At 35.5% G+C, this 19,598-nt stretch overlaps 1 protein-coding gene and 1 long non-coding RNA gene across 2 annotated transcripts in view; one reads left to right on the top strand and one right to left on the bottom strand.

The window, feature by feature from the left end:
* Positions 1-19,598, bottom strand: part of LAMA2 (laminin subunit alpha 2) — a 637,137-nt gene that overhangs the window by 25,650 nt on the left and 591,889 nt on the right. Inside the window, exons 51-54 of the mRNA XM_055114116.2 lie at positions 17,525-17,663; positions 12,081-12,201; positions 9,454-9,630; positions 4,282-4,430 (exon numbers count right to left, since the gene is read on the bottom strand). Of these exons, the coding sequence (XP_054970091.2) occupies positions 4,282-4,430; positions 9,454-9,630; positions 12,081-12,201; positions 17,525-17,663 (586 nt within the window). The remainder of the gene's footprint in view (positions 1-4,281; positions 4,431-9,453; positions 9,631-12,080; positions 12,202-17,524; positions 17,664-19,598) is intronic.
* LOC134730623 (uncharacterized) lies at positions 4,432-11,779 on the top strand. The gene is made up of 2 exons (XR_010112515.1): positions 4,432-9,391; positions 11,041-11,779. It is a non-coding gene; the product is annotated as an uncharacterized LOC134730623 (long non-coding RNA).

Here is a 19,598-nt window from a genome sequence, read left to right as displayed (position 1 = left end):
AAAAATGGATTTCGCTGTGGCTCAAAACGTCACTGTTAAGGGGGTGAAGAAGGGACCGGTAAAATTTAGTTTCAAAGAGAAAATAGGGGGAAATGACATACTTTTGAGGTTTCTTTCTTTACCAAACTATGGAAAAATGTGTTGGAAAAACCCAGGAGGTTCAGCTTCCTTGCTAAGAGTGTCGGTGGTTTTCTGAGACGAGAATTTCAGAAAACCACTCACTTCCGGGTATGTGTGACTCACTGAGAAGCCCCTCCCCTACACTCTTTTTCCCCTTTAGCTGAAAGCAGCCTCTTAGCAACATGATATCACAGGGCTTCTAAGGTTTTAATGAAGGATATAACCTCTGTTAAAGATTGTCCAAGGAGAGTAAATCTCTGTTATTGATTAGAATTTTAAAAAGCTAGAGGCCTTCCTCTTTCTGGTGTAGCCTCTCTCTGTAGTGTGGTTCTGCCACAAGGACCATCATGGTGACCCTTATTTTTTTTAAACCAATTCACAGGGCGGTGATGGAGAATGAGTGTGGGCTTTCAGGAGGAACATACTGGAATTAAGTACTAGTGTGGAAGCTTACTAGCTGTGTGACCTTGGGCAAGTTATTTAATCATGCTCAGGTCCATTTCATTCATTTATAAGATGGAGATAAAAATACCTACTTCAAACAGTGGAAAATATTAATTAAGGGATTGCCCTGAGGCTGTATTACTTAAAAAGGGCATTGCTAGAAAACTACAGCTAAATCCTGCTCCTATTTTACCTTTTAGGAACATCAAATCTAGATCATTTCTTTAGTATTTATTGAGAAGGACATTGCCAATATGTCCATTATGATTCTGGTGTGTTTTCCATTTTTAAAAAGTATTTATTTAACAGCTTTTTACTGAGGCCTGCTATGTGCAAAAAGGTACATTAAACTTTGTATTACTTTAGTATTGTAATAGGTCAGCTTTATTTTTTTTTTTTACAGTTTCAATGGCTGATTCTTAGAGTTTCATAATTACTTGATTACTTATACCCTATTTCTTATTTGTTTGGAATGTGGGTTTAAGATTTTTTTTTAAACCATATCAATTGGATTGCACACGTGGAAGAAGATATTAAGAGAAATAAGTGTCCTAATGTTTGTAATTTACATAATAAATAGAATGTAATCTTTTTTCTGTTTGAACATACTTTGGATGTTAAGAAAGAAAATATTTAGGGTTCAGTGTTAAAATCTTTATCTCATTCTGGAAACCCCAAATGACTCCTAAAATATCTCACCCTACTTCCTGACCTTTAGCCTATTTCTGTACCTGTGTGAAGAAAGCTTTCCCAGAAGAAAAACTCAGTTCAGTTGCTTGTCCTATTTGCTTAAGTAACTACTTCAGGCTCTTAGGGTTTGATGTTTTTTTCCAGTAAGAACTGCTGGCCACCAAGGCGGATGCCAGGAGAAGGATCAGAGGACAAAGCAGATATAGGAGGCAGAGGTCACTGGAGTGCCAAGAAATTAGATACCAAAGTAACTAAAGGGAGATTTTTCCAGATGAAGGGGTGGAAGGGAGAGAGAATGAGGGAGGAGGAACAAAGAGAGGCAGAGGACAAGGGAGAAGGAGCTTCTTGAGAAGCTTGGCCCCCAGTTTGGTAAAAATCCAATTATTTTGTGAGGCGGTATTAAAGCTATCATTTTGTCCAGGATTTTAGGAAAAGAAATGATGATTGACATGCATAGTCTGAAAAGTGTTGGGATAATGCAAATATCTCCAAATTAATAATCATACATCATAATCAACATTTAGTAATATAAACCTTTATGGTCACACAAAAATGTAAGAATAATCTATTGGCTGTGCATAGATGGAGGTATTTAAGTCAAATATATCATCTCATTTAATACCTGGTCCTGTTATTTGTAGTACATGATTTTGGGCAAGTTAGTTAATATTTTCTCATCTGTGATGAAAGGATGTTATTACAGATCTCACATACATTCAGAACAATGAAAACAAATCATCTTTGTCTAGTATGTGACACAAATCATGCCATAGAATAGGCATATAAAGCATTAAAAATTTTTTCTGGGTGAAGTTCTCATGGTCACTTGCGATCTCTGGTCAATCAGTTTAATGTGGCACTTGCTTATAGAGTAGATTGCATTTTAACCTTAGAGTGCCAAATGAGCCATTATGGTAGCAAATGTATTATTGTTTTGGCACAGAGTTCAGTGACTACACACTAATATGTCTAATATATTATCCTGTAATTAACAATGAATGGCAAAACTGTTTGTTTATATGGCCAATTAACTAAATGACTGGTTTCCAGTGATGTACTATATACTGAGCTTAATCAAATAAAGGTTGGATTGATGGTCAACAGCTGTGAAGTTGGCATAATAAAATGCCCTTCTTGAAGAAGCACCTGTTAAAAGGACATAGTGGTACAACAGTGTAATGCATTTGGGAATTCCAGAATTCTTTCTCAACAAAATAACACATTTTGAGTGATTGTGGTCAACTAATTTCTCAAATCTGCACTTACTTATTGAAATTCCTTAAAGTTTAAATGTTTTTGTTTTGTTTTGTTTTTTCCGAGTTGGAGTCTTGCTCTGTTGCCCAGGCTGGAATGCAGTGGTGCGATCTCGGCTCACTGAAACCTCTGTCCCCCTGGTTTAAGCATTTCTCCTGCCTCAGCCTCCAGAGTAGCTGTGATTACAGGCGCCTACCACCATGTCTGGCTAATGCTTTTGCATTTTTAGTAGAGACGGGGTTTCACCATATTGGCCAGGCTGGTCTCGAACTCCTGACCTCATGATCCACCTGCCTTGGCCTCCCAAAGTGCTGGGATTACAGGTGTGAGCCACCACGCCCGGCTAAAGTTTAAATCTTTTAAAAAGTCCTTTCCGCAATGAAAAGGATTAAAGTTTGTCAAAGGGCCTAACATCTAATCTAGAAGACATGTGAAACCAGGATTCTAAAGCATTCTAAGATTCAAATGAGAGCATTCAGTTTGCATTTCTCCTCAGAGACCACGACTACAATATCTGGCTATTAGATTAGTAAAAGTTCTCAGTTTGTCCAAATAAATGATTCCTCATTTGTCTCGATCATGGTTTCTAAACGTCTCAGTAGCCATTCTGCATGAATGCTTTGTATCAATTCATCCTACAGCCTAATCCTCTACCTAATAATAATAATAATAAAAACTGAGGAAAGCTTTGTTGTTTACTTAGAAGGTAAGAAATCTTTATTACTTATCTAAATGTTTTCCACAAGAGGATAATTAGTAAATGTAGGTCTTTCACTGCAGCATAGTATTGGCTTGGCTGAACTACTGCTACATATTCATACTCGTTGCATTTAAAAGTATCCTCTGTGTTTTGAGGCCTCATCAAATTGGATTTCCAGTTCTTTTCTATGTCTTCAGTCTGATAAATGGATTGCTGGCTTGGAGGTCTGAACCCCTGAAGTCTCTGGGCTTCTGTTTCTTTTTTCTCTAATTGTCCTTCTAAACTAATTGTTTAGAAGGACAATTAGAGAAATTGTCTCTGAGTTGTCATACAATATTTTGATGAAAAATACAGATGACTTCCCTAATAAAGTAAGTATAAAGTATTGCAGCATTCTAAAGAAAGTCATCAGTTTGTGCATGAGTAAAGCCAATTCCCTGGCCCAGGGCTGGGGCAAGCACTCTGGTAGATTTGTAGAAAGGTGGCCAGGCTCAGGGCAGCAGTCATTTTCCTCCCCTCCCTTGATTCTGTTCCCTCAGAAAGCCACTCTGCAGGGACCCTGCAAACCTTGGGAAGGGGGACAGGGACAAGATATGCACTTAATAGGCTCAATAGGTCCTGCAGCTGCTGCCACACTCTGTATCTGTGACAGCTAAGCAGCTGCCATAACTGCTTTGGAACCTGAATGAGATAGAAACCGCCAAAGCCTGCTGGCTCCAGTGGAGCTGATTTGTGTGTTTCGCTGTGTGCGTACCTTATTTGAGGAGGTAATATTTAAGAGGGGCAGAGGGAGGGATTTTTCTTATTTATAGCTTCAGCAAATGCATTTGGTTTTTCCAAAGGTGGAGATAACTGCACGAATAAAAATGTTAAGGGTAGAACTCCTAAGGGCTGAGGCAAATGAGGTTCCCGAAGTATGAAAAGTAAAGAAGGGGGAATTCAGCTACGGTATCCTTTTGCAATGCATAGTAGGTCCACACACACAGAGGTTCAGGCAGATACTGATGGATACCGATGCTAGCAAAGGAAGTTCACCTGAGTTACAATAATAAATATTTTAGTGCTATTGTTACCCTCTGGTTCGCTCTACATGAACGGAATGTTCTCTTCCATCATGAAACAGATTCGGCTCTGGTCTGATGACAATTTTCCTCATTGTTCGTGCCCCTGTGGAGAGATGCACTTCCAGACGGCCCCTGTTGAGGAGTATTGCATAATAGGCCTGCAACAGCAAGTGGTTATTGAAGATTAAACAGAAGTCTCATTTATGGCTTAGCTTTAGAGATTCCCTGGCAGAACCACAGGTTCGTCTGCTCTGAGATCTTACCTGAGAAATTAAGACTTTATTTTCTCAAACGGTTTTGAAAACAGCTGGAAATATCTTTCTAATCATTTACCATTTTTGCTTGTGAGATGATCTGGAAAGTGGATATATTAATATAGCAGTTCTCTGCAAAGCAGATTTGTGATGCTGAAAGTAACAGCTGTGCTTGCGTTGGTCCTCTAACTTATAAAACCCATCAGGAGACAAAGGGTGTCAACAAAATCCCTCTCCCTTATATTCACAAGTGGACAGCTAGCTTCTGAGAATCAGGCCTGACTCTCAACCTTGTGGCATTCTGAGTATTTAGACTTCAATTTGTTCTCTGAGCTGGTAGAATAGATCGCTATCACAAACATGTAACCTGCCTCCCACATTTAGAAAGAAGGAAGATAATTTTTCATCCACAAGCATGCCTGCTTTCTTCTTGCTACTGTTACTATAGCAACCAGTGTGGTTTTGATATCCCATCATGAACCCCAGGGAGCCTGAATGCAGTCCTTGTCCCTAGAGCTGATGCCACGTGCTCTCCCTTTCTTGTGGAGTATGGGGGCACCTGCCACACAGTGATGGCTCAGTTCTCCATGAGTCATCTATGGTGGTAGAGACAGTTTCCATCAAACATCATCATGTTCCAATAATTTACTAAATCATGTATGTAGTTACGTGTCCACCACAGAACGTTTTGAGGATCTGGATAAGTGCTCACCGTCTGTCAAAGGGAAAACACAAACTACTCAATTAAAAATTCCTTAGCTCATGGATGGTTTGACATATCAAACCCATTTAGCAGAAAGGAATCACAAATAACTCTATGGGTATCAAAACCGTTAGCTTTGAAATAAAACTTGTCAATTTAACCAGCACTGAATCTAAATCTGATTATGTCTAACAGACTTATACTATTTAACATTGGTTCCTCCTTCAGATAGCATATACTATGATATTTTATAAAGTAGATATGAGTTATTAAAATGTTAAAACATTAAAATGTCATTTTAACTTACTTTATACTATACTACTTAGTGTTTTCTTATTGTAATTGTTTTAATAGGAATCTGTTTTATTTTAAGCACTATCCTGAAAGCTGGTGATTCACATTCATTTCTTTTGTCTTGAAGAGGAGAAATTTGGAGCCAGTAGGTAGTGTTTAAATATCTGGCAATGATGAAGGAATCAAGTATCCTTTAGTGGAAATCTATTTCAGAATATTTGATCTGGTATTCTTATTATAACTAGCTTACCATTTGCAATATGAGAAAAAAGTTTATTTTTCAAGATAAACAAAAAAATTGACGAGGGCATTTGTATTTTATATTTATTTAGTGCTTATTATCTGTAGTAAGAAATGAAATAAAATAACACTTTTCTCCCTCTACTCTTCAAAAATATTTTTATTACGACTATTTGATATATTCTTCACAATATGAGTGATATACATGTAAACGATGAAGCTGCGTTAACACTGTATAATAAAATGAATACCTGTAAATCTACCACCAAATTTCAGAAACAATACCATTGCATCTCTTATGAGTTTCTTTCTAATACCATCTCCTTGCTTCTCCATCTCAGAGGTAACCACAAATGTGGATTTTATGTTTATCATTACCTTACTTTTAAAAAATATTTTTGAAATTCACATGTGTCTGTAAACAATATGTTGTTTAGTGCTACTTGTATGAGAAATCTACAAAAATGGTACCATATAGCACATTTTTCATTTTTATTTATTTTCTATTTATTATGTTGTTATATTTAGTTATAATTTATTCCTTTTTCTTATTCCTTGATATCCCATTATGCAAAAGTGCCACAGTTTGCCTCTCTGTTCTCCAGCTGATGAACACTTGGGTTGTTTCTAGTTTCTCTGCTATTATAAAGAATACTTCTATAAACATTCTTGTACATGTCTTATTATGCACATGTGCAAAAATCTGGGTCTGTACCCAGGAGTGGAATTGCTGGCTTGTAGAGAGTATGCACATGTTCAACTTCAGAAGATAGTGCCAAATTGTTTTCCAAAGTGGCTTTAGAAATTTACTTTTTCTACCAGCAGTGATCAAGGGCACTCTTTGATTCACATCTTTCCAATACTGTTCTTTCTAATACTATAGCAACCAGTATGGTTTCGATATCCCATTATAAACTGCAGTGAGCTTTTCCCCTTTTGGGGACAAGGACTGTATTCCCTGTAGATTATATATACTGTACATTTCCAGACTGAGGCTTGTGTTTGGTGTTGTTTGATGACCAAAGAGTTTAATTTTAATGCAGTTCCACTTATAATCTTGTTTTGTTCAACCAAGTGTTCTTTTCCCGAAGGTCAAAATTTAATCCTGGTATATTTTCTTCTAAGAATTTTGAAGATTTTTGTCCTTCCATATTTAAGACTTTAATTTATTGTGAATTTATTTTTTGGTTTGATATGAAAAAGAAATTTAGTTTCATCTTTTCCATATGAATAACCAATTGCCCTGAAATCATTCACTGAACAGTTCACTGTTGTCTTTTTTAAATGAAATGCAATGCCACTTATTGTCAAATGCTGTTTCCATCTATGCTTGTATATTTTCAGGGTTCTCAATTCTTTCCTATTTGCACAGTTATACATGAATTAACATGATAGTTCCACAATACAAAACTTTACCTTCTAATGTGCTGATATCTGGTGGAACAGCCCCAACTACGCTATTCTTCTATTCTAGGAATTTCATCTTTGATATAAATTTTAGAATAAGCTGTCATGATTCACAGAAAAATAAGGTGATATTTTTATTATAATTGAATCTATGTATCATTTTGGGGAGAAATGACATATTTTTAATATTGAGTCTTTAATATCTTCATTAACATGTTGACTATACCAATTTATTGACTATAATCATTGAGAAATACTTTGGTATCATTCAATGAAATTTTATAATTTTCTCCATATGGGCTTTATGTCTATTTTGTTATAATGATTCTTAAATTATATATTTGTTCTTATTCTTGTTCTTATTCTTGTGCTATATTTACTTGTTCTTTTCTTACTATGCTAGCTAAGATCAGTGCAGTCAAAATAGTCATCTGTTTCTTGGGCTTGATTTTATAGCAAATGTTTATAATGTCTTTTTTTTAAATCAGGAATACTTGTTATAGTTTTTTTTATAGATGGCTAAGGAAGTTCCTTCCTCTTAGTTTACTTAAGTATTTTTTTTAAATCATGAATGACTGTTAAATTTTACCAAATGTTTTTACTATCTATTGACAAGATTATATTATTTTTAGATTTTCTTTTTTTTTTTTTTTTCAAGTCGGAGTCTCACATTGTTGCGCAGGCTGGAGTGCAATGGCACAATCTCGGCTCACTGCAACCTCGGCCTCCCACGTTCAAGCAATTCTCCTGCCTCAGCCTCCCAAGTAGCTGGGATTACAGGCACCTGCTACCATGCCTGGCTAATTTTTTGTATTTTTGGTATACAAATTAGACAGGATTTCACTATGTTGGCCAGGCTGGTCTCGAAATCCTGACCTTGTGATCTACCCACCTTGGCCTCCCAAAGTGCTGGGATTACAGGCGTGAGCCACTGTGCCTGGCCGATATTTTGATTTTCTAACATTAAACCACTTCTGCATTCCTGAAATAATCCAAGTTACTCGTGGTTATACATCTTTGGGTTCTCTTTGTGAATATTTTGTGTGGGCTTTGTATTTTTTAGAAAAATAAATAAGATTTGTTACATAATATGATTGATCACTAAATGTTACATACTAAAATTGATTTTTAAAACACGTAATCACAAATAACATGATCTGGTTTACAAGGGTATGTGCATACTTAAGGATATATTTGTAAAGCATTGTGTTCTTTTGGTCATGGCAGACAAAATAATTCCTATGAACCCTTTCATTGAGAAAAACTAGATTAAATGGAAAATTACATTTTAAAAAATGTGATTGAAGATATTAAAGAATACCAAGGCAATAAGAGGTATGATGCTTAAATCTGGGCAGTTGAGGGATTGCTTTTAACAGAATCAAATGGACAGGGGATATAGATACTAAAGTTTATGTCCTTGCAAAATTGATACTCTTTTTTAAAAAAAGTTTTGAGACAGAGTCTCACTCTGTCATCCAGGCTAGAGTGTGGTGGCGTGAACAGCTGAATAGCAGTCCTGAATAGCTGGAATCACAGTTGTGCACGACCATGCCCAGTTAATTTTTAAACATTTTTTTGTAGAGAAAGGGTCTTATCATGCTGCCTAGCCTAGTTTCAAACTCCTGGGCTCAAACGATCCTCCTGCTTTGACCTGCGAAAGTGCTGGGATTACAGACATGGGCCACTACACCCGGCTGGTTGATATTCTTTAGGCTTTAACATCCTTGAATGCTATTGGGATAAAATTGTCCCTGTCTGTGTTGGTTGTGTTCTACTTGCTTTCTCCCAGATCCATTTTCTGCCCTTCTTTGTGTCCAGAGAGGATGGGATGAGTCAGGCCCAAAAGACTATTACTTCAGCTTGTGTAACTGGGAAAATGATCTTAGAGGAATTTACATTTAAATTTAAGGGACCGAAGCTGACTGTCTACAGATTTGGTAAGGAGTCGGACTTGGAGACAGTAGAAATTAAGATAATGTGAATATATTTTAAGCTGTCCTCTTTACATATGCATATGTTAAACCCATAGGAAATATAGGTGCAAACATGAGGGTGACTTTGCACCTACAATTGATCAACAGGAACATCCTAGAGAAGACAATTGTCCTGGGGAGATGATGCGAGTGAAATAGGAGGCCAGCATGGAAAAATGGAATGTTCAGTCCTTGCTAGCCAAGATGAGAGCAGAAATAAATGATACGAAACTAAAAATACAAAAGTAAGTTAACTGCTTTATATAAGCATTAGGGAAAATGCATTATCAGCTAGGTGTGAGGGTACCTGTCCAGTCTGCCTTCGTTTTCTCCTAGGTGGTGCTGGTGTCCCTCCACTTCCCAAAAGAATGATGCCGGACTCATTCTTGGTGCTGAATGACAGGTTGATTTCTGTTCCTACATCAACTGGCACAGGGGAGAGCTCCACAAAACCAGGCTTAGGAAAGCTAACTGTGTAAACATTCTGTGAGTAAAGGAAAAGAAGAGTAGAAACCATTAGAAATGAAAATTTAAATAAGTTCTCCATCTCACTCACCCTCCTTGATGCAATTAATGTGATTATGAAATAGATCATAGGTTTAGAAAGCAGGAAAACATGGAAAGTTTAAGAGCAGTTGAAGAAATATTATTTCTAGTTAGTTATATGATAACTTCAAATCTTCTGAGCAGTTTTTGTTAAAAATCAGAATTATAGCCTCTACTTTTATTCTAGAGCTTTTGATTTTAAATATAGAAGATTATCACTGTTAGGTACCTTTTTTTTGTTGTTGTTTAAACCAAAGATTTAAGTCAAACTGACACACAAGCAGGTACATGTCTAGGGAGATTGTCCCTAAGTTTCCTTTGAAAACACTGTAATGAATATCTCTTGAATAAACTCTATCACTTAATTGTTTATGTTTTACAGATGGGTATGACCATTATCTGTGTCTGCATTTTTCCCCAGTGATAAGACCAAACCTTAAAAATAAATAAACCAAACATCGCATAGTCTAGTTTTTTCTCAATATTAAAGTAATACCATTGTCCTTGCTCAGTATAAAATTAAAACAGTTACATTTCAAGTAGAAATGTAAATAAGGTGCAAAAGGGAGAAAATCAGCTCCCCATCTCAATCTCAAAGCTGTGCAGAAGCATATAGCTTTCTATAATTCATTCATTCATTCATTCATTCACTCTTTCACAACCTTGCCATCTTCCTCTCTCCTCCTCCCTATATTTAAAATGAATCTTGATAGACATGTTCATTCCTAATGACTTTTTTTTCTTACATATGTGGAAGATATCACTCTCTCAGTAAATGTAGACAGTCACTTTTAATGGCAGGAGGACTTTCCACTTTATGAATTTGCTAGTATTTATTTAAGCAAGACCATGTAGTTAGGAATTTAAAGTGCTTAAAATATTCATTTTTAAAGTCCTAGATTTTGTAGGAGTAAAAGCAAAGAATCCTTTAATGTAGGTTATTTTCCTCCCACAGTGTTTCAAGACCAGTTAAATGACACAAGAGCTGGTAAAATGTATAATCTGTTTTCTATTCCAATTTTCAAATCATGGAGTTTTAGATAGTTCAGATAAAACTACTGTGCAGACTTTTCAATATTTATCCACATCAAATTTCTGCCTCATATTTTAGTTGCAAAATAATTCCTGGTTACTGCAAAGTGCCTTTACGGAATCATAATTTCCACGTGCAGAGGCTATTCATTTTCCGGACGGTTTCCATCCTCATGTATTTATCTTTTGAATGTGAATGAGAGTTAGTCTTTGAAGATTAAAATTCTCAGTAAAACTTCCTTTAAGAAACCAGTATGGGTCCTTACAGTTTTAGTTCTTAATGTATTTTCTCTTTTCTTATTCCCAAACTTCTCAGAGTGGGTGTCTATGGCCAATTCCAAATTGGAGCCTGTAGCTATGAACAATGAAGATCCTGAAAGTTCTGTTCCAGTCTTTAAACCTCATCATTCAAGTGGTGGATTTACTTTTTTCTTTACCCACATTTTCCCTTCATTTCCCTAATTCTATTGGAGTGGTTTAAGATAATTTTGATTAGAAGAAGCAGACAAAATGAATAATTATATTATGATAGGATAATTAAAAATGTATGAGAATGACATATTTAACATTTTCATTTTAAAAACAAGCTCATCACTATTGAGTTTCTATAAAATTCTTGCTAATATTTGCTGTTGACTATTGACTCTTGCTTATGGATATTTTGAGAGTAGAGCTATGGCCGGGGTCTTTCTCACATATGGGTCAGTGTCAACTGAAGAAACAGTGCAAAATAGTTAAAGGAAAATAGGGGAATGCTAGGATGCTTTAGCATCAAAGAAGAGTTACTGAGGATATCAGCTAACAAAGGACTTTGCAGGCATGTCAAACACAAGTCTTTGCAGAGTTGATTGCCACAGGTCCCAGTCTATGTTATTTCAAAGACAAGGGGGCTAGACTTCAAGTTTGTAGACAACAGACTATGTACTAATGGTTACGGTGTAAATTACTACTTGCTACTTGTGTAAACTTGAATGGTTCCAGAAAAAATGTAAGGTTGCTAATAAAGCTATATACAACACATAAAAGTAAAATAAATTTAAAATGGATGACAAAAATGAGGAAAAGGGAAAAGTAGTGTTGGAAAAAAAGAGAAAAACAGAAAAGAGATTAGTATTAATGATATGTGCTATGAAGAGCTATACATTTGGGAAATTGGATCACAATTCTAGGACTTCATAATACCATTTTTTATCATGGTAATTTAGAGAATGCTTTAATCTTGCTTTATCGTTTAAGAGTAGGATCAGTAGAAAAGTAAAATATATTAACAAAAGACTGATCCTTGTAGGAGCAGCCACACTAAGTAAGTGAAATCTGATATAAATGTGTTTAGAGAACTATCAAAAACAGACCAACCTCCAGGGAACATCCTTTGGTAACACCAACATAATCGGGACTACTGAGTATATTGTACGGAGTTCTTGAAATTTCAATATCTTTGAGGCAGCCGGAATATTTCTTCAGATTTACTTCTGGCCTATTGAATAGTCAAATGAAAAGCAAAAGCAATATCATTAGGGTGATGGTAGTGTAGTCTCTGACTATGGGAAGGAAGCCTTGTGGAGCAGACACATGCAGGCACATGTCTTATCAAACTGTGCACACATGTACCCAGCAAACTCTGGTTTCCATTATCTACTGGTTGGTCTAAATGGATGTTCATGTTATCCTGCAGAAGGAGTCTTTTTGTAGTCCTTCTCCCCTTTAACAATAATCTCACCCACAGCATTTAAACATGAGGTACAGGAATTAACTGACTTCTTATTAATGCTTTATATGTGTAATGAAATAAGTTTTATTTTTTTCACCAAAGAGAAGATAATTGCATAGGCAGCATAAACAAACTATATACCAAAATGTTTTTAAAAACCTTGCTCAAAAGTTAGAAAAAAAATCTGAAAATGTTTATTTTGAAAAAGATTTTTTTTTATTTGAGGCTTTTTCTTGGGAGATAGCTAAAAAATAAGATAATATTACATATCTCTTTAAGGCTTTTAAGTAAAACAAAGTCTAAGAAACATTCTTTTGGATTATATAGTCTAAAAAACAGATGTTTAAAAATTAGGTTTACTGGCCGAGTGTAGTGGCTCATTCCTGTAATCCCTGCATTTTGGGAGGCCGAAGAGGGAGGATCGCTTGAGGCCACGAGTTCAAGACCAGCCTGAGGCAACATAGTGAGACCCTGTCTTTGCCCTCCCCTCCAAAAAAAGTAGCTGGGCGTGTTGGTGTGTGCCTGGAGTCCCAGTTACTTGGAGATGCTGAGGAGAGAGGATCTTTTGAGCCCAGAAGGCCAAGGCTGCAGTGAATTATGGTTGTGCCACTGCACTCCAGCCTGGGCTACAGAGTGAGATACCTGTCTCAAAATAAAAAAATGTTTTTTTTTAACAGATTAATTTAGTTTACAGATTGACCCCAAAGTCTGTATTCTACATTAGAACAATAACAAAATAAAGCGACCAAATGCAAAAACCCATACATTTTATTTTTTCAATAAAATTGAAAAATGACTTTTATACTCAAACTACACTTGAATGTTTACTTTTGCATACTACTTCATAAAATGGGGCAAGCGTGCCAGCAGATTAGGAAATGAAGTCCTTGCCCTTGAGTCCAGATGTTGCAAGTGATCTAAGTTCTCCAAGACTCAGTGTTCTTATATGTGAAATGGACATGATAATAATAATCATAGTATCTACATAATCAAATTGCAAAGGTTTAATAAGTTAAGGAATAGCACTGCACACAGTAAGTGCTCAACAAACAAAGGCTATCAGAATGTCAGTGATGATGATACTTCTTTAATTATAACAGTGCTATTCCACAGAACTTCCTGTGATGATGGATATTGTCTGTTTTGCACTGTCCAAATCAGTAGTTACTAGCCACATGTGGCTATTAGGACTTGAAATGTAGCTTGTCTCAATGAGAAACTGAATATTTATTGTTATTTAATTTGATTTAATTTACAATTAAATAGCTACTGTGACTTGTGGCTACTATTTTGAATAGTGAAGGTATATAGAAGTGAAAAAGATAATTCTTTATGTGGTGTTAATCAGCATCGGTAAAAACTGTCCAGTCGGCATCAATATATTGTAGTTGATAGGGTGATGATTAATTCTCTCCTCATTGTCCCATGATGCCAAGTTCCTTTTTTTATCTTAATGAAAAACACATGGCATGAGGAAAAACAGGTGGAAAAACAAATTAGACCTTGGCAGTGTATATCAGGTGATTTATTTCATGTCAGGTGTCTGTCTGTTTCCACCCCTGCACTCCTTTCTGGAACTTCTTTATTTTCATTGATAATTTTTCCTTGTTCCCAAGGTTTTCTTTTCGTTCAGTCAGCTGGTTGTTCTAAAGAACATGCCCAACTGTAGGGTGAGAATTCTGCTTATATTTTTCTTGCATAATGCAAAGAGAAGGTGAATTTCATTAACAGTGTTCACTTGCTTCCATATTTTCCTTTATGGAAAGACTGACTTATCACCATTTTTTTCAGAGGTTTTGTTACTAAAGTAAATCACTCCTACAAGTTATATAGTTTATTGTTTCATGGAAACACAAAGAACCATTCCAAAATATGATTTAGCAAGCTCAATATTAGGACAATTACAGGGGATAAATAGTCACATAAGGTGACTGGACTCAATGGTAACCACGGGTCCCTGTTTCTTGAGGGTCACCACTCAAAGGCAAAATTACAAACCTACACAGTGCCATCCCAGAATTTTATTAACATATATTTCCATGAAAGCCAGCCTTCGCTTTTTAGCCATCTCAGCAAATGTAGCACAACTAGTGGTCTTACAACTGTATCATGATAAAACGCATGGTTTATTTTTCCCTACTTTCATTTCTGTATATTCTATTTCTCTTATTAAAAATCTAGCCTTGGTTTTAAAAATTTCTTGGATCAGTTCGGCTTTATTATCTTCTTTCCAGAAATCTGGCACAGCTGGGCTCTGAAATGCCAAAACACCAGGCTTTTAGCTCTAGCCAGAGGATACCAACCCTGCACATCTCTGAGGTTTGTTCAGCCATTTATGGAGGCCCATTGCTCACAGCTTTTATGCTAATGCAAGTAAGAATTAAAATGCTCCTGAGAAGCTAGGAGAACTATCTCACACTTCTTTACTATTAACGCAAATACTTATTTTAAATATAGTATTTCCAGAGATTCCTTCATCTGGCACCATAGCTAGTTTTAAATAAACATGTCAATAGATAAACAGCTTTGACAAGAGGTGCAAAGGCTGTGTAAATGTTTGCATATCTGCAGGCCTGCAAAAAGCAAGAAGGCAGTGGTAAGCATGTGAGAGCACAGTTTGATTCTTCAGCAGACAGCATGGCACTACGGAGGCCAGGGCCCGGGGTTCAACTCAAGAGACCACTTTACTGTGTTTCCCAGAACTAGACTGTGTACCAGAAATTGACCAGCTGCCTTTTGAGTGTGTGCTGCTGGTCACCAGGGGCACTGTGTGCAGATGGTTGAACAAGTGAGCAGAGCAAATCTCATCACTGCTGGTGAGACAACTCAAATTGCAGCCCAACTGATGGTGGGTAAGCAGCAGAATGTCGGCCAGCAAGGGGCAGCAGGAGAACTCTCACAGAATGCACGGCTTGCTCGTGAAACATACTATGAACAAAGCTGTACTGGTGTTGCTCTGCTTCTGCACGGCTGCTTTATCTAAGAAGCCACATTTACCCAACCCATGCACTCGAAGAAGGCATGCATAAATTTAAATTTTACCTTGCTTTCATACTAGATAACGGGAAAGAGGAAAAAAAAAACAAAAATAAAAACAATTTACTTATAATTACATTTTCATTTAGTAAAACAATAAACTTTAATCATAAATCTTTAAAAAATCATTTCACAGGGATCTACAAAGGAAAGAAATGCAAAAGCCCCAATAGAACTAAAAATAGACTTATACCCTTGACGGCAGTGAAATTAGAATCAAAATACGACCGTAGCTCACACTATCAACTTGGAAAATTTTTACTTTGAAATATGAATTTAAAGTACTTGTTGTTATCAATCTAATAAATGGGAAAATGTACAATGTCACTATTCTGTAGTGTTCATGAATGGCTTATAAATATTGCCTCTCAAAGAGCTTGAGCTTAACAATGCATGTAAAAACAATTTATGTTTACCACATCTTTTGCACTTTGTCATACTGAGAACCTGTCTGCAGGCAAAATAACAGGTAACTATGAATGTTTGTTTCCTTTATCAATCACAAATATACCTCTAATGGCTGTTTTGAAATAATGCACCACACTATGGAAATAGTATACTGTAATTATGCAATGCTGTATCATGAAAGTAAAAACATTTTAGTGATAAAGATTCATTTAACAGATTCAGATTTAAACAGTTTTATAGAATTTAACAGGCACACCTTTATAGATAATTCCTAAAAATTATTTTATGATAATTAAAATCATCACTAGAATAAATGAAGCTAGATTTGAATAACCTTAGGTTTGGCTGTATTTAATTTACTCAATAATATATGGTTAATGATCTTGTAAAGCAAATCTTAGATTTGAACAACCACTGGATTCCTAGTATTTGGTATGGAGCCTGTCACATAGTAGATACTCAACAAACTTTTGGTGAATGACTGGCAAATGAATTTCTAGGTAATAACTGTGGTACTATTTAAATTTGATTTGTAATGTTTTTCTGACTTGACACTTTAAATTTATTTTTCTAACACAAATACATTACAATGAATGCAGAGCCAATTTATTTGCACCATGAAGCTCATCAGATAATTAGACAGTTGCTTCATCTATGAGTTTAGATTTGGGGAGAAGAAATTTCAGCCTGCACACTAGCTGTCATAGAATGAGACTGAACTTTCACTGCTCGTTTAGAAATGTGAAAATAACTGACCATCACACTTTTCAGCTATTCTGGCATTTTTCCAAACATAATCTGTCTTTTTGGAGTAGAAACACCTAGACAGAACTTTTATACCCTTTAAAAAATACCAAACTAATTAAACAAAACAAAAAATTAAAAACATGGTAGTCTGTAATAAACTCTTATAGTTTAACCAAATCAATTAATCCCATTCTAATTAGAGTTTAATTAACATTTATTTAGCACCAAGTACCATCCTTATAGACTATGTTATGTTTTATAATGAGCAGTAAATTAACTACACAGCACGTGAGTATTTTCTGACATTTTTTAGTTACTTTATTTTTTGAACTAACTAAATTAGGAAGCAAATGTGTCTCCCCATACTGCTAGCTAAAAAGCATATGTGAAATTAAAAAAAATGTTGGCATGGACATGAGAACAACTAATATAGTTCTTGTATTAGGCATATGGGAAAGCTCCAACACGCCATTATGATGCTAATGCTTAGCAATAAAATAGGTTATACTCATAGCATCCTGGAACACTGACTAATTTTCAGAACACTAAGCAATGTCAGAGTGCCATTATCTCCAGTGAATGTAGAAGGAGAACAGCAATTACAAGATCCACATTCAACTCTGGCTTCTACCTTTAATTACTTTCATAATTCTTTTCAGCAGGTGCATATAAAGGAAACAGCGACTCCAATCCATCTCTTCAACGAAGATGTCAAATTAGTCCTTTGGTTTCTAAATCCTGGTGTTGTTCTAACATGCAACATGATGTTTTTGATTAGGCCTTTCTGCAACCAAGGGTTATATGACATTCTTATTGTAATTAAACTTCAGAACTCTAGTGAGCATAGTGGCCATTTAATTAAAACTTAATCCTTAGCTTTACATATAAACTAAATTACCTCAAGTTTCTCAGCGTTGGCAGGCCACCAAAATATATTTTGTCATCTGCTTTCAAGTCAAGACCAAAGTTGTTTCCAGAAGACGAAGTTGCTATATTCTCCTCCTGATTAGTATCTATATCTACAATTGATATATTGGCTGTAAAGGAGAAAGAAAGTTTAACATTTTATTTGAGCAATATCAACCACATCTATATCATCATTAATACTTCAGGACAAATTTGGTTTAATTCGAGAATTAACATTGACTTTCTCAAGCACTTGCACTATATTTAGCAATTTAATAATTACAGAAATAACATCAATAAAATACATTATTAAACTATCCCCCAAAGAGCATGAAAATAATAGCTTGAACACCAGTGAAGGCAAACCAATGAAGATAAAAGAGATAACTATAACTGAACATCAAAGATCCATTTGATGTAGTTTTCTATAATCTAGATAAGTAGTTAGAAAATAAAGCAAGATTTAAAATGCTAAATAACAAAGATATCTAATTAGGAATCAGATAATTAATTAGAAACATGCCTAATCTATGGCTCTTTCTGTAAGTTTTACTATCCACAGGAACTACTGGGATTTAGACTCATCTGCAAAGTGTCACTGTTGTAAAATATGATTGTACATGGAAGTGGAAGGGGATGTTGTACAAGGAAGTGGTGAGATCCAGGTACACTGTAAATTACATTTTAGACCAGGATGCTAAGTGTTGTGACAGAGGTACAGTCCTCATGCCTTCTTGCTTTTCTTTTGGGTCTCTCAAGGTATTTTTAATGTGATGAAGATAAGAATTCAGAAATAGATAGAAAAAAGGAAAGATGAGGCACTTCTCTGTTCAAACTGCATTGTTTAGAAAGCAGACAGGAACTCCTTATCTCATTGATCCCTCTCACTACCGCCCCCTTCTTAGGGGTCAAGCTAGGCTTTTTCTGAATTACATGCTTTTCCTGAATTACATGCTTTTCTACCACATGTCCTTAGATCTAGCCTTTAACTACTTCATATGCATCCTTGATGCATATTGACATCAGTTCCGTAAGATTTGGCCTCTAAACCTTTGTCTGATGTAGGATCTGAATTAGCAAGGGTTTGAAAATGGGCATTTGAACCAGTGGGTTATAAGGGAACTTCTAAATGTTTATTCTTTAGGATGCTAGTTTCTTGGATGTTCCTGGCTCAAATAAATATGACAAATACTGGGTTATACAAAGTTAAACATGTATCTTCTTAATTTTATAGCTGCCCAGATCTTTCAGCATGCTAATATGCAATGCAATGTTCCTAGAGAAGGACATAGAGCAAAAAGTATTTCCCAAATTTATTTGACCACGAAATACTATTATTTTCACTCAACTCATCATCTTTCAGAATCAGTGTTCTTTGGAAAACACAGAGAAACATCAAATTCCAAAATTCCCTTGAAGTTTATAGCCCTATCATTTCAAAAAGATGTGTCTTCAATAAAATCAAACACAATTGCCTTATTAAAAAAGGACTAAAATACACATACCAATGGACACCTCAAACCAGACTTTTGTAAAAACAAACAAGAAAAGTACCTAAAAGAATAATTGTCCTATTAAATATAGCTAGCAAGTTAAGATTTTAAAATTGAATTACTTTCACACACCTATTTTATTATTTTTATATACACAATTAGTTTCATACACATATATCTCCTTGACTGGACTGGGGGCTAAAAGAAAATAGATTTATAAAACTGTTTTCAAGACTTTTTCATATACATTCCTTTTTATCTAGATCGGCAAAGGTATTTTCATATGGGGCTGTTGACTGGAAGATGAAAATAGTCTCTTTCTACAGACTTGGTGGGTATTTTAATGGTGTCTGAAAATGAGATTCTGCCTCTCTATCACAGGCAAGCCAGTGACTGGAGGTGGTTTTCCTCCTTATCCATGAATGAATATATGCATTTTTAGAAATCATTCTAAGAAAAAAATGATTAAAGAGCAGCAACACAATTGAATTGAAATTCACTGGCCCAAAAGGTAACTGGCAGAGAGACAGGATGGCATATTTTTACTGACTTAAAGGGAGTGCTTTACTCTAT

The sequence above is a fragment of the Pan paniscus genome, chromosome 5, assembly GCF_029289425.2.
Source record: "Pan paniscus chromosome 5, NHGRI_mPanPan1-v2.0_pri, whole genome shotgun sequence".
Lineage (NCBI taxonomy): Eukaryota > Metazoa > Chordata > Mammalia > Primates > Hominidae > Pan > Pan paniscus.
The sequence above is the reverse complement of the archived record's forward strand: the minus strand, read 5'-3'. Positions and strand labels throughout refer to the sequence as shown.